General features: G+C 31.0%; 1 protein-coding gene across 1 annotated transcript in view; it reads right to left on the bottom strand.

Annotated features, from left to right (window-relative positions):
• LOC129232124 (protein CLEC16A homolog) overlaps positions 1 to 13,924 on the bottom strand; it is a 54,195-nt gene extending 40,271 nt beyond the window's left edge. Inside the window, exons 1-5 of the mRNA XM_054866363.1 lie at positions 13,783 to 13,924; positions 4,553 to 4,681; positions 2,036 to 2,169; positions 1,223 to 1,290; positions 1,054 to 1,134 (exon numbers count right to left, since the gene is read on the bottom strand). Coding sequence (XP_054722338.1) covers positions 1,054 to 1,134; positions 1,223 to 1,290; positions 2,036 to 2,169; positions 4,553 to 4,681; positions 13,783 to 13,856 — 486 coding nt within the window. The 5' untranslated portion in view covers positions 13,857 to 13,924. The remainder of the gene's footprint in view (positions 1 to 1,053; positions 1,135 to 1,222; positions 1,291 to 2,035; positions 2,170 to 4,552; positions 4,682 to 13,782) is intronic.
• Positions 13,925 to 13,960: the final 36 nt, after the last annotated feature.

Genomic DNA, 13,960 nt, shown 5'->3' with positions numbered 1-13,960 from the left:
ATTTAAAAAAACTAAAAAAAACACGCTTTTGTAGCAAAATGAACTAAAAAGTACAAAAAAAATCTTTAGATGATAGTAATTGACCAATCACTTAATTTTAATGCAATAAAAAAACCCATGGGTGCTGTCTATTTACCTTTTTGGCATGGACAACAGAAAGAAATTCAAGACAACTGATAAGAAGCCTCCACGCTTTTTTGTATTACATTAAAATTAAGCGTTTGGTCAATTACTATCATCAGAAAAATAATTTTTTACTTTTTAGTTCATTTTGCTACAAAAGTGTGTCTTTTTAGTTTTTTAAACTATTATTTTATTTTCTTGTTTTTAGTTTAACTTGTTTTACGAAAAAATATTCATTTCAACATAATTCAAAATTTTTTATATTCATGAAATTTGCCTAAAAAAAGCGATTAAAGGTCTCGGGCAGCATTTGAAATGCAGTCTTTTGAACTCCAAAAGAATAACTACTATACCCTTTAAAGTGTAATAGCCAAGCACTAAAAACAATTAACTGCGCTGGTAAATTGCCTGTTGAGTAATTGTATAATCCAGCCAATCCATCTCATTCATCGATTTAACAATGGCCTGATCAGCAATGAATTGCCAATTGAAGGCTAACCTAAATTTTAGCATGAAATTAGTTAAAAACAAAAATAAATCATGTTCTAATTACCTTGGAACAATGGAACAAATTTTGTCTGATGCAGAAAAATTAAAGATTTTCATAGATATTTTTAAATAATTTTTGCGAGCATTTTTTAATGTATTTTTTAAAAATTTCTCTTTTTCACAATGTTGGAAATTAGACGAAAATATTGATCAAAATTGGAATAAACCAACAATTATTAGTTAATTGATTAATTTGATTATAGAATATTGCATTGTCATCAGGTCTGAGGTTGAGTGCCAAATTTCAAAAGAATCTGATCTCAGGAAGTGGGCGAAATTTGAGTTGCAAGATTCCGTTACAAGATACATACATACATACAGGTGAAGCTAATAAAAGCGTGTTTATAAAATATTAAAAACAAAAACATATGAAATACTTACTTCATTATAAAAGAAATGGATTGTGTGAGTGTTCAACTTGAAAGACAGAGTTTTCAAAAATGATATATAATATGCCATCACCTGAAACGAAAAAATCATTATTTTCATTGGAAATACCAAGTCTTGAACTTTATTTTTATAAACTAATGCATACCAAACATTTACTTACTTCTTCATCAGAGAAATCAAACTTGTGGACAATTATGGAATTCACATGATTATTGGACAGTAAATAATCTAAATAAAACAGAGAATTAGAGCAATATTTAATTGCAGAGATTTAAGTTACAATTTACAACTACATTAAAGAAAGTAATGACAGTGATGAATTTTTTTACAAGAGGTTAAAAATCAATTATCCTTGCGTCAGACATATACCATATTCAGATTTATACCATAAATATAATATTCTAAGAAAAAACTTTGAAATTAAAGCAAAATAAAAAGTGAACAGAAAAATATATGCATAATTATTGATGCAAGACAATTTTATAGCTTCATTTACTTATAAATGATTTGACAATGAAATAGTGAAGGTTATGTGATACAAACCATAACTATAAATTACTATAGATGAATGATTCCATCTTATTTTTATCTGCTAATGTGATTACTGTCAAACTTTCTGAAAAGTTATACCACCCCAAGTTTATGACCTATACGTATGAATCATTAATTTTTTGCAGATTGTAGATGCTTGCAGAATTGACAGAACTAGAAAAGTAAGTTAAAATTGCAGGAACTTTTGAGAAAATCATATTAGCTCAAACCTCTTAATTAGAAATGCCATGTATTGTCAGAGAAAATAATATAAAATACCACCACTATTTAAACATTAAATTTGATTTTTCCTAATTGAAAAACATCAAATGAAAAATATAGCAGACAGTTAACAAAAATAAGATTTTCAAGACCTAGTACAGTTAGAAAAATCATATATAATTGCCTTACTAAACTTTTAAGAATATTTATTCCAACTTACAGAGTGATGTTTCATTTCTGATATTCTCAAAAAGAATATTGAGCGTCTGCAATAACTGTACACACACATATCTGCCACATTTTTGCTTCATAATCTTTAGGAAGAAGGACAGCATATTTTTCTCCAAAAAGAAACTGCAAAGAGTCAAGAAAAACATTATCGTCTACTTATATTTTCCCATTATTTTAATTAGTCATATGAAGAAATATCTGGCAATTTAACAGTTTAAGAACATGCATGTATTATTCTTACCAGGGAACCAAAGGAATATTAAAATAATGAAAATAAATAAATAAAATAAATAAGTAGCAATCGAAAAATAGGGATTTTTTTTTTTTTTTTTGACACAAAATTTTCTTTGACCTTGTCTTTCCATCATGGAGATACGGATTGTTAAAAGTCTGTCAAAAGTTCAATAAAAGTAGCCAAATTTAAACTTGGTGAGAAACAGAAGTACCAAGTGACTTCCTTGTCTGCATGTGGTAGGATGTCAACCTGCTGAGCGTGTGAAAGATGTCTATTTTTTTCACTGAAACTTGTTAAATTTGGCACATTTTGAAAACAATTTTGGCCGAGTTAAAGACTTCATATCGCGATAATGGGGGGATAAGGGCAATTAATTAATGCATTCCAAAACATGTCTTACAATGCCCTTTTTATTATCACTTATTTAGACGCTTTTATTTACAACAGTATCATATGGTTTCCTGGCTGTGTTCATCACATGTACAGTATTTGTGAAAGAGACTAGGATCTGGATAGACTGGGAGAACAGAAAATTTCCCAAGCATAAAATTTACCCAAAACTAAAACGATTGCCCAAAATTTTTATAAACTATGTTTGCATCAGATTTAAATAGCACATAGTATGCAGCATAGATGTGTTTTGATATACGTAATCAATGCTTGCTGCTAAATCTCTTGAATAAAAAGATAATGTATACAAATTAAAAAGACCAATTGGTTTTAAAAAGGGTAAAAACAATTTATTAAGTTCTTAGTTTTTTGAAAATAAAGTGAGATATCCCCGCCTACCTTGCATTTTATAAAAATTTAACCAAAAACTGCTCAAAAAAGAGAAAAAGTTTTTTTTAGAAAAAACTGGAGAAGGATACAAAATCTTACATTGAAAGAAACACATCCATTTTAATTGTAAAATATAAAATTAAATATTCACTAACACTTATAAAAACTTGAAAATTAGAATTCTTGAAGTTTTGTATTATTATATTCTAGATTTTTCATGGCCATCCTAAACATTTTAAACCAACATGAAACGTTGCAACATGAAAGGTTGCATATGCGTCAGACTCTCTACCAATATATGGTGTCTCCATACATGCAGTTATGTGGCAGCGTCTAACGTCTAATGTGAAGTAAGACGCACTGACCTGGTTTCATTTGAATGAACCTTATATAATACAGTAACATTGTAGCAATACAAATTAAATTTTAACCTACTGGTTTCACTTTTCATGGAATTTCGCTACCAAAAGGTGAGTACAACATAAAAATATTGAGTAATGTATTTGAGGCTTTCATATTTAGGGTTCCATCAGGGGAAAAAATGTGGGCGAGAAAATCTCCCCCTCTGTAGAAATTAAAGTGAGATTTTTAAAAAATTGAGAGAGCTTTTTTTCACAGCCTTATTATTCAATTTAACAGGCATGAAAATATCAGGAGAAAGTCCCGCATCGAAATATTTTTCGAGAGGGATTCCTTTTAAAAGTGCGAGATACTCGCGGTCTCATGCTCTATCGGGAACCCTGCTCCTATTCATTGTTTCCATCTTTAAGTCCTACTCAACACTCATCCTAATGCTTCACTTCTTACATTTTAAATCCTACGCAGGTATTAGGTGGATGAATTTGAGAGGTAACATACATTTATGAATGTATGCATATTGTCAATTTAAGCAGGGCCGGATTTGGAAGCGTGGAGGCCCCTAATCAGGGTTTGAAAACATCATCATATTTTCGAAAATATCCGATACTTTGATGTACATCCGAATATTTTGATATATATATATATATATATATATATATATATAAATATAGATCCGATATTTTCGACTCATGAAAGTTAGGATATTTTGTATATATTTTATTGTGGGGGCCCCTTTGTTGTGGAGGTCCCGGGGCAATAGCCCCGCCTGCCCTCCCCTAAATTCGACCCGGAATTTAAGAGAATACTGAGATCTGAAGTTGACGTACACAGGAAACGCCGCATTGGCAAATGATCTTATAACCATCAAAGCAACTCAACTGTGATACATCAAATCATTGACTGCAGTAGATGTTACAGCACATTTGTTAACAGAAAAGAATGCAACTTCAAAGTTAAACTGCTGGATAATTTCAGGGTCTTGCTGACTGGCACTAAATAAGAATGACAGCAGGTATGAATAATGTACTGCACAGTAATGGATCTTAATATAGACTTGTGTGTCTGTTTTGTACCACTACGTATGGTACCAAAAGCACTTTTAAAAAACAAATAAAAATCCTAAATACTTACTCAAAGACAGTGCTATCATTTTGATCACCCCATATTAGTATTTCTGCAATAGATCTTAGTGTTTCAACCAAAAGTCCTTTATTCTGCTCATGCACAACTTGATTTTTGTAGAGCACATGATATAAATACCTAGGGGAAAAAAAAACATTTGTTAGAACTGAAAGGAGCAATTCAATTTTAATAGCAACTTTTTCAGAAAATCACCCAGAGATCTCTAGGGGATTTTACAAACTGTTTCTTTTAAAAACAAAGAGAAAGATTAATGCGTAAAAATGTCTCATTTGAGCAACTTGATTGAGCATATAAAGAAAATAATTTGCTGGCTTAAAAATTATCAAAAATGCCATATAGGGTTAATATTAACAGTCTGCAAAAATAAAAAAAGTAGTAAGAAAAATAAAGGCATCTGAGAAAAATAAAGATTAGAATTTGAGCGAGTGACAAAGCATCCTTATTCTGGGTTTAAAAAGTACTACATAACTTCAGTTCTGATGAACTTAGACGATTCACACAAATTTCACCTCATGCAGAAAAATTAACTAAGGATTGGTGTATCAAAATTTTAAAAGTGCAAGAGTGTTTTTATAATCAAAGTTGCAACAGAATGTTAAACACCTTTTAAATTAATATCTTTATAATTTAGTTTTAAGTTGAAATTGGGCAAATGGACAAGATGTAAATTTCAGAATTTTTTTTTCACTTGGGTTGCACCCTAAATTCCATTTTCAGAAGATAGTACATACCATGACATCCATTTACTTATTCAAATGATAGTTTTGAAAAAGTGTGTAACATAGGAGGAGGTGGGGTAAGTTGGACCGTGGGGCACATTGGACCGGTCTCAATTATTTTAATACTATTAATACAGCAAAACCCCTCCTAATGGACACCCCTCAAAGACGGACACCCCTCTTATGCGGACAATTTTTAATTCCCCAGTTCCAATGCAAATATAACATTATTAAACCCCTGTCCGGCGGACACCTCTCTATTGCGGACAAAAAATCGTCCCGTTAGTGTCTGCATTAGAGGGATTTTACTGTAGATATATTTTTATTTTATGACCAACAAATAGCACCTATGGTCCTACAAATCCTATAATGAAATGACATGGTGCAGTTATATTGAACAAATTTTATCCCAGAAAGTTATTTCAGAAGTCCTGAGTAATTTTCAGGAAACTAACTAATTTTTATTAATGGTTTTCATCAAGATTGCGGAAAAAAACGAACTCCTTTCTTAAAGTAAGTTCTTTTAGTTTACAATAATTGGCATTTTTTTCATTTTTTGTCAGAAAGGAAAAAAATTATGACATCACTTTTTCACACCAAAAATGTGGGGTAGGTTGGTCCACTCCTTGTGGGGCACATTGGACCGGACCAACCTATCCAACATAATTTAAAAACTTTTTTTTGCTATTAAATCTCAATATATAACAATTATTCTAAGTGTTTTTATATCATACATTCATTTCATGTCACACATGTTTCGAAATAACAATAATAAAAATTTAGGGCAAAAAAAGCAAAGATTTAGTTTATAATAATTTGAAAAAAAAAATACTAAATTAATTTTACCAAAAGATGTATTTCACATCTGCACTTTTTTACTGTTTATGTTTTCAAATATACTTCTAAATTTTTCAGGAGAATTGTTTTCTAAGAGTAAAACATGCAATACATGCTGTAATAAAGTTCCTGGTGAATTCCAGGAGAAAAGAGACATGACACTTGAATTTCAAAAATTAATATTCTGTCACCTTGCCATAAACCATTCTCTTCAGAAATGAATGAATTTCTTGAATCTTAACCTGTTTTGCCCTCAAATAGTTTGATGACTTTCAGAAAATCAAGTTCTCTCTTTGTGCTTTTACAGAGCGAAAAATCCCTTTTGTGTTACATACTGCAATTTCAATAAACTTATTATCAGCATATTATAATATTTAGATTAACTTTTACCTTTTAATGTCTAGTTATACTTTTTGGTAAGTAATTTAAAATTTCTTTTCTTTCGACCATGAAATAGGTCTGTTACAAAGGTGACAATTTGATGTCCTTCTGTTACCAAAATAATACATCTCAGTTTAGAAAGAACCTGTCGGGTATATAAACTAATGTTTTTTCATGCAAAGCAGAATTATGTCTCTTGTTATGGAGGCATAGTTATAATTTAAAAATATATTTATTTTATATGGTTTTTAATGGTAACGGAAGGAGGAAAAAAAATAAGGTAACAAAAGGACATTTAACTATAAACTGGTACAGGGTAAAATTTTAGAGTGCTAGTAGAAAACAAACTATTGTTCAAAGTTAGTAGACATATTTAAAACATATATAAGTAATATTTGTGCAAAACATATATGTACTTTTATTTAAAAAATAAAATTTTATTTAAATTTTTTAAAAAAATGTTTCGTGATTTTATTTCTTTTATTGTTTGTGATGAAAATCATGAAAACTACACTTAAAAATTCCTAAGCATGTGAAAATCATTTTGGTATGACATGTTTGTAAAATGACAAGCCAATTCAAGTAGAAACATTTGCTTAAAAACTTGAAATTTATATTGAACCAATACAATATTGAAATTGCTTTCAGATTTATTGCCACAAGTCACAGGAAAGATTGTAGAGAGTTGTTTTAACCGTTAAACGTACTACGAAGAGAGCAGCAAGTTCAAAGATCAACTTTCAAAAAGATGGATTAATATCCATTCTCATTCTGGCACACAAAATATGCACTATTTGAACCCTGTAACAAGTTATGTTATTGAATATAGTAAGTACTTTGACAAATCGAAGGAGATTTCCCTTAAAAGTCAACAGACTGAGGAGAGTTGCAAATAATGTCAAAAATGAAGATACAGCTGAATCAAAAACAACACAAATGAGAATATACCAAAGAGCCAAAGGATTCATTAACGTATGGACAAGTTTTGTTAGATGGAAGGGAAAGAAATTAAGAAAGAACAATGTTAGACAGGTACTTCATATAGAAGATGAAGGAATAGAAATATCTTATTTGAGAATGCATAGTAATGCGGGAATGACCTTTGTGGTTCCTGAGAAAGAAGATAAATGTTTTATGGATCCTGATAAAATTCTCGAGTATTTAAAGAATTCAGAATTGTAACAGATGGCTCAGGCATTAGATATTGTTTTAGACTAGTGTTTAGCTGGATAATTTTAGGTTGAAATTTACCAAGTTTAATTGTTTCGGACTTCTTGTCCTTCCGTTACCCTTAATAAATACATAATTTATGTAAAGTAAGACGAACAATGTTAGAAAAAGCAAATTTGCCAATTACAGTGTGTTTCGGCGTTACAGGGAACTTTTGTCTTTTCATCCATAAGCTCATTATTTTTTGCATTGAAAAAGGCGTTCCCTGTAACGCCGAAACACGTGTCTGCTGTAATTGGCAAATTTGTGCTTTTTCTAACGTTGTTCGTCTTACTTTACTGTTCAGCACAAAGGTATTTATTTATCTTATAATTTATGCGCTTAAAATAATTATTTTTTAAAACTGGAGGTGAAATTGTAATGATTGAACACTCCCGTATGTGCTCTAATTTTTGTAAAATTTTCCTTTTTATAGTTTAGCTGAACTTTTTGGGAGAACATGATAGCGTGAAAATCATGTCGCAAAAATGTCTTTCCGTTACCATTTTTTAAATTTGATTTGAGAAAAAAGTTACTGACAAAAAATTATTGGCTTTGACTTTTTAGCAACTTACTATGATGTGTATAAAAGTCTATGCATCAGATAAAAAAAATGTATTTTGATATGCTCAAAAACAGAAATGCATCAATTTTTTTTTTAAAACTGTTTTCCGTTACCGCTGGAATTCACCTCCTGTATTAAACTTTTTTTTTTGCTAGACAAGCATTCTACATAGAAACAAAATAAAGCAAACAATTGATTAAGGAATAAAAAGTATAATTTTACTTAAGATTATCTAACTTTTTTTTTAAATATTTGATTTTAGAACACAAAGATATGCTAACTTAGAGTTGTCAATTTTATTGTACTTTTTCTTTGAAATATATTGTATTAGTATAACAGGATTCTTTTCTTTTTGGAGTTGTTTCATGGAACACAATGAAGAACAAAAGAGCTCTTTTCACCTAGCAAATATTGATGTAACTTTGCATAAAAGTAACATATGACTTATCCTTCCAAAATCCAGTCCAATAAAAGTACTATACTTCCAAAACTTTGGAAGTAGCACTTTTATATGCCCAGATATCATTAAAGACATCTTTAATTAACGTTAATCTGCATTAACTGTCTCATGAATATTTAATAATTGATTTTTCTTTTGATTAAAAAAAAAAATAATTGTGTGCTAATAGTGAATGTTTAATGCTGTTTTAAATAAAAAATGATTTATCAATTAAAATCCATTTAAAATGTTATAACTGATCTTTAAACTTTATGTTTTACACTTTACACACAAAAGATAATAAGGTAGGAACAAGGTTTAATAGTATTTATCACTAAAATAATAACAAATGTTGTTTGAGTTATGCGGTCCAACTTGCCCCACCAGGCAGACCAACATACCCCACTGGTGGGGCACATTGGTCCACTTACTAGGTTCCATTAAAAAATTAATATAAAAAACGTTTATCAATTCAACATTTACAAAAAAAAAATCTGGGGTGTTGAGAAGTGTTTAGTGAAACTTATTGTAGAAAATAAAACTGCTCAGTAAATTTTTTGATGAGATAAAAAATGAAAAGTAAAAAAAGCAGACCAACGTGCCCTACCTCCCCTTATGGTATAAAGGAGATAAATGTTCTATGAGACAACACATAAGAGCAACACAAAATTTTCCTTTTTCGGCGAAGATCAGTTTTTTTTTCGTAGGGTTGCCTCGGTAACGAGAGGCATAGTACTAAGCCTCATCTTCTACAGCAAATAAGAACCCTCCTACAGTTTCTAATCTCTCATAGTGCTTCAGGAATCACGATCCTTGGAAATTCTCACTAATGTAATAGTTTAAAACATTTTTATTTCAAATATTAAGCTTTAACTATTTTCTGAAATACAATATCAATCTGTGTTGTTGTAATATTTTAATATTGAAAAGTAAAGAGATGTTATTTTAGGCATACAGTAGACTCGCGACTATCCGGCCTAGTAAAGAATGTTTGAAATCGGTCACTTGTAAAACTGTTCATGGAAGTGCATGGGGAAAATAAAGAATACTTATATGTTTTTCATTTTCTACCCTGCCTGCAACGTCTGTGCATTCTGATCCTTAAATAACACAGGTGGCACATTAATTAGAAGCTGTCTCGCGGTCACTTTTGCACATGACACTTATCTATTAAATAAAGTACTATTTCTGCTTTTGTTTTTTATCTAAAATATGTAATTACATGTGTTCTGAATTAAGTAAGGGATAGAGTTAGAAGATATGGAACTCCGTCCTAACCGGATTTTTTGTTATCCGGACTGTCAATCCGCCACATTAGTCCGGATAATCAGGAGTCTACTGTAGTTATTTATTTACAACAGACAACACAATCACACAAACATACACATAAAGTTACATCATTGAACTGCTCGGTCGAAAATCGAAATCAACAAGATGGCCTTGAACTAAGAGTATTAGAGTTCTATTCTTTCAGCGCCTGGATCAAGGTGGAGGAAAGAATAAACAGAGATAATACATTGTGCATAGTTATAATATAATGCGCAAAAGTGTTTTTTTTCTTCTTCCAGTTTCTGCTTTATCGTGGCAAAAAGAAACCTACTTTTTCTTTGAGTTAGTTATTCAGGCGCAGGTGACGCACTCTGGAAAAGAGAAATTTTGTTGCCATATTTTGGAAGCAGGGGTTTAGTCCCTTTTAAAACTACTATAGTAAATGCAATATACTGCCGTGCTAAGCACAGATGTGGTATCTGCAGCAGAGCTCAAAATGAGAAATCGACGATTGAAGTTTTGCAACTCATTTCTTTGATTTATGACTTAATTAAATGCTCAACTTGCGGTAGTTGTTTCGTAAATAACTTATCTAAAAACCGTAAGAGAGTTTTTTTGCTAAAATCTTAATTTAAAATTAATAAATGTAGTTACGACAAATTTTCTTTTCAAAATCGTTTCATATACTAAGCTATTTTCACCATAAGTGACAATTACTAAGCATTTTTAGGGGTATCTGCGCAGATACGACAAAAATAGCTTAGTAAAACGTGTATCATTAAATAATACTGAAAACATCTGCTTGTTTTGGACTTAGCTGTTTCACTTTATTTGTTAATACAAATCTAACAGAATCTACCTTTTGAAATATACCATTTTCAAAACTCCGGACGGTTAAAACTGTAATCCATAACAATTTTCTGTTTTATACATTAAAAGAATGTGTTTTTTATAATGTTTTATTTTCTAGATTCATTTTTACCGAGCATAAAGATAATTTTGACAGCAGACGATACTTAAATGAAAATATTACTGGCCGTAGAATGAAATGAGTTTTTTTTTTTTTTTTTTGCATGAAAGAATTAGATATGAATATTTTACATGCATTTCATTTTTAGATTTTACATTTTAAATAAACGTTTGAATAGAAAAAGCTGAATATTTACTTTAACAATTATGCAAAGTTGTATTAGTTTTTATTATCGACCTGTATAAACTATTCAACGGTAAATTAATTTTTATTTCTGTGTTACAATAAACTGCTACATTATTAAATATGCTGCTTTACTAAGGTATAAAAGTCGTATCTACAAAAAATACTAAGGAAAAAAGTGGTAACTGCGCAGATACTACTTTAAAGGCTTAGTATTTGTCACTTACGTTCAAATTGCCTTAGCAAACTCCGCAAACTGTGCAGTTACGACTTTTTTCTTAAAGCTTTTTTTAATATTTCGCGTTCACAAATCGCCAAAAAACTTGAGATTTAGGTAAATTAAATTACTAACGACCACCTGGTGACAATAACTCAATTTTGATAAAATGTGCAGATACCACATCTGTGCTTAGCACGGCAGTATACCAGACAGCCCGGTTATCACATCCAGTGTCCTTGTTGTGGGCTCTTCAGTTTGGAACAGGCAGAATTAGATAAAATGAATGCTTCTGCAAACACAAATCCTAACTGGAAAATTTTCAGCTAACAATTATTTTGCCTAATTCACCCTTGAATAAATAATTAAATTTATATTCAAATATGAAAGAGACAAAAAAAGTGCTTTAAATCTTTTTTTTTTTTACAATAACATATAGTTTGTGCTTATTTTTCACTAACTGAAGAAAACTGCGAAAACCAGTTTTTGTTTCATACATGTGCTTTAAAAGGCTTTTGATGAAAGAAAAAGGATTCAACAGAAATAAACTGGGATTTTTTTCAATTTCCCTTTAAAAAAAACATTTAAATTAACATTTGGCAGTTTAAAAAAATTTCTGCAGAGCCAAAAATTTTCTGTGAACGCTGTTAGCCTATATTATGCAAGACTGGGAACAGGAAATAATCAAGCTGGAGGCAGATGTTATTTATATTGAAGCTGAGAGCGCCAACAAACTGGTAGATAAAGTAAATTGATCTAATCAGCTAGTGTCCACAGCATGGTGGGGTTTGATTGTAAATAGAATGCAAAGCTTTGGTATTTAGCAGTAAGTACTGCTAAATATATACTATGGTAGAACCCAACTTCCAGATACAATGAATAATAGATTGATAGTTGGAAAAAAAACTATGATATAGAAACAAATATTTCGGAATAAAGTTGGTACCAGAACTAGATGATAGCATAGGGTACCCCACATTCAAAATCCTTGATGGGAGGTCACAGTGTCCCCAAACTCGGTCAGATACTCCCAAACAGCCTCCTAACTCGAAAATTTTTGTCTGACAATTTGGAAAATTATGAGATAATTTTGCAGTATTGTTTTCCTGTCTTTTCAATATCCACCGTCTCTTCTCATTAGATGTAGGCATAGGCAGTGTCTTGGGGGTGGAGATAGGGGGTCAAGGCCCCTCCTAAATGAAGCAACAAAATTATATGCATGAACACACAAGAAAAACCTTAAATTGCACTTTTGGGTCTTTAATTTCGAAACATTCCACGCTGGATGCAGGGGCACACCATTGAGCCCTCAAGCCTGACACTTTTTTTAGTTTTTGAATTTCCCCTAGCTTTTAATTTCCCCTCCCTTTTTTTTTTTTTTTGCACTTATTTTTTCCTTTTAGCACCTATTTCCCCCCCCCCCTTTTTTTTCCCTTTTCCCCCTAAGGTTGGCGCCCTCTCGAGGGACTCAGTCTACCCCTGGCTGTAATTTGGTGTACAACTGTGTGTTTTATAATTTTTAAAAAGTTAGAGTTTCATTCGGTGAATGGAGAATCTCAACCCCCCAATGCAAACAAGCCCCCCCCCCTCAAATTAGGGACATACCATGACATGTACAAGTAAACTTGCTGCTTAAGTTGACATGTTTAAGTGAAACAGGCGCATTATTTCAAACCATAGCAATTTTCAGGTTGATTATGTGAATGCAATTGTGTTTACTGTGAACTGAGTTACAAAGTCACCAGTCCTTGGGTACAATTTCAAATTTGAGAAAAATCCCAGCAAAATCAAACTGTTTCAAAACATATTCATAGAGAAAAATAATTTAAAGTCAGAATGAAATATAAAATGCCTTGTAGTAAAGAAAAGTAATTAATATAGATTTCTGTCAAGTAAAACATTGCAATGTTGAGAAACCTTTCCTTTTTATAATGAACAGGCACAGAAAATAATAAAAGTAAACTTCATTTAAACTCTAAACAAGTTACTAATTGTCTCAAGCCATTTAAATTTACTAAAAATCCACAAATAAACAGATTTCTTTTAGTCACAATTTCCTAATTTTCCTGAAGCCATTTCCACTGCCGTACAATAGATGAATAATGGTATTGAAAATTTTATAACGTTCATGAAATATTAATTATAAAATTATCCAAGTGCCGAAACATTCCATAAATTCTTGGCAAAGTGGAACATCAGAGCACTGCAGAGAGAACAATAAAACTAAAGGGAAAATTCAAGGACATTACAATCGATAAATTATTTGACAAATAAGCACGAATGCAACGGCAAAAGTTAATATCAAAAAAAGAAAGAAATTTTCTTGAATAAAATAGTACTGATATATATTTCATGACAATCAATACAGCATTTATGTGCGTTCAAAATGATTTCAATTATTCTACTATGAAAAGCCTAGCGATACCTACTTCAAATGCTCCAAGGAATGAGGGTTCTTTGGTTTCCACATGGCTCCAGAGAACCAGCCTTTACCACGAAACATTTCTACTTGGATACATTCGAAGAATAATAAACATTACCTTCGAAAATTTTCTAGAAAGAGAAATTATATTTCGCAATTCAAGTCATTTAAAGAGTCGTATCAGC

This window comes from Uloborus diversus, unplaced genomic scaffold, assembly GCF_026930045.1.
Source record: "Uloborus diversus isolate 005 unplaced genomic scaffold, Udiv.v.3.1 scaffold_11, whole genome shotgun sequence".
Lineage (NCBI taxonomy): Eukaryota > Metazoa > Arthropoda > Arachnida > Araneae > Uloboridae > Uloborus > Uloborus diversus.
The sequence above is the reverse complement of the archived record's forward strand: the minus strand, read 5'-3'. Positions and strand labels throughout refer to the sequence as shown.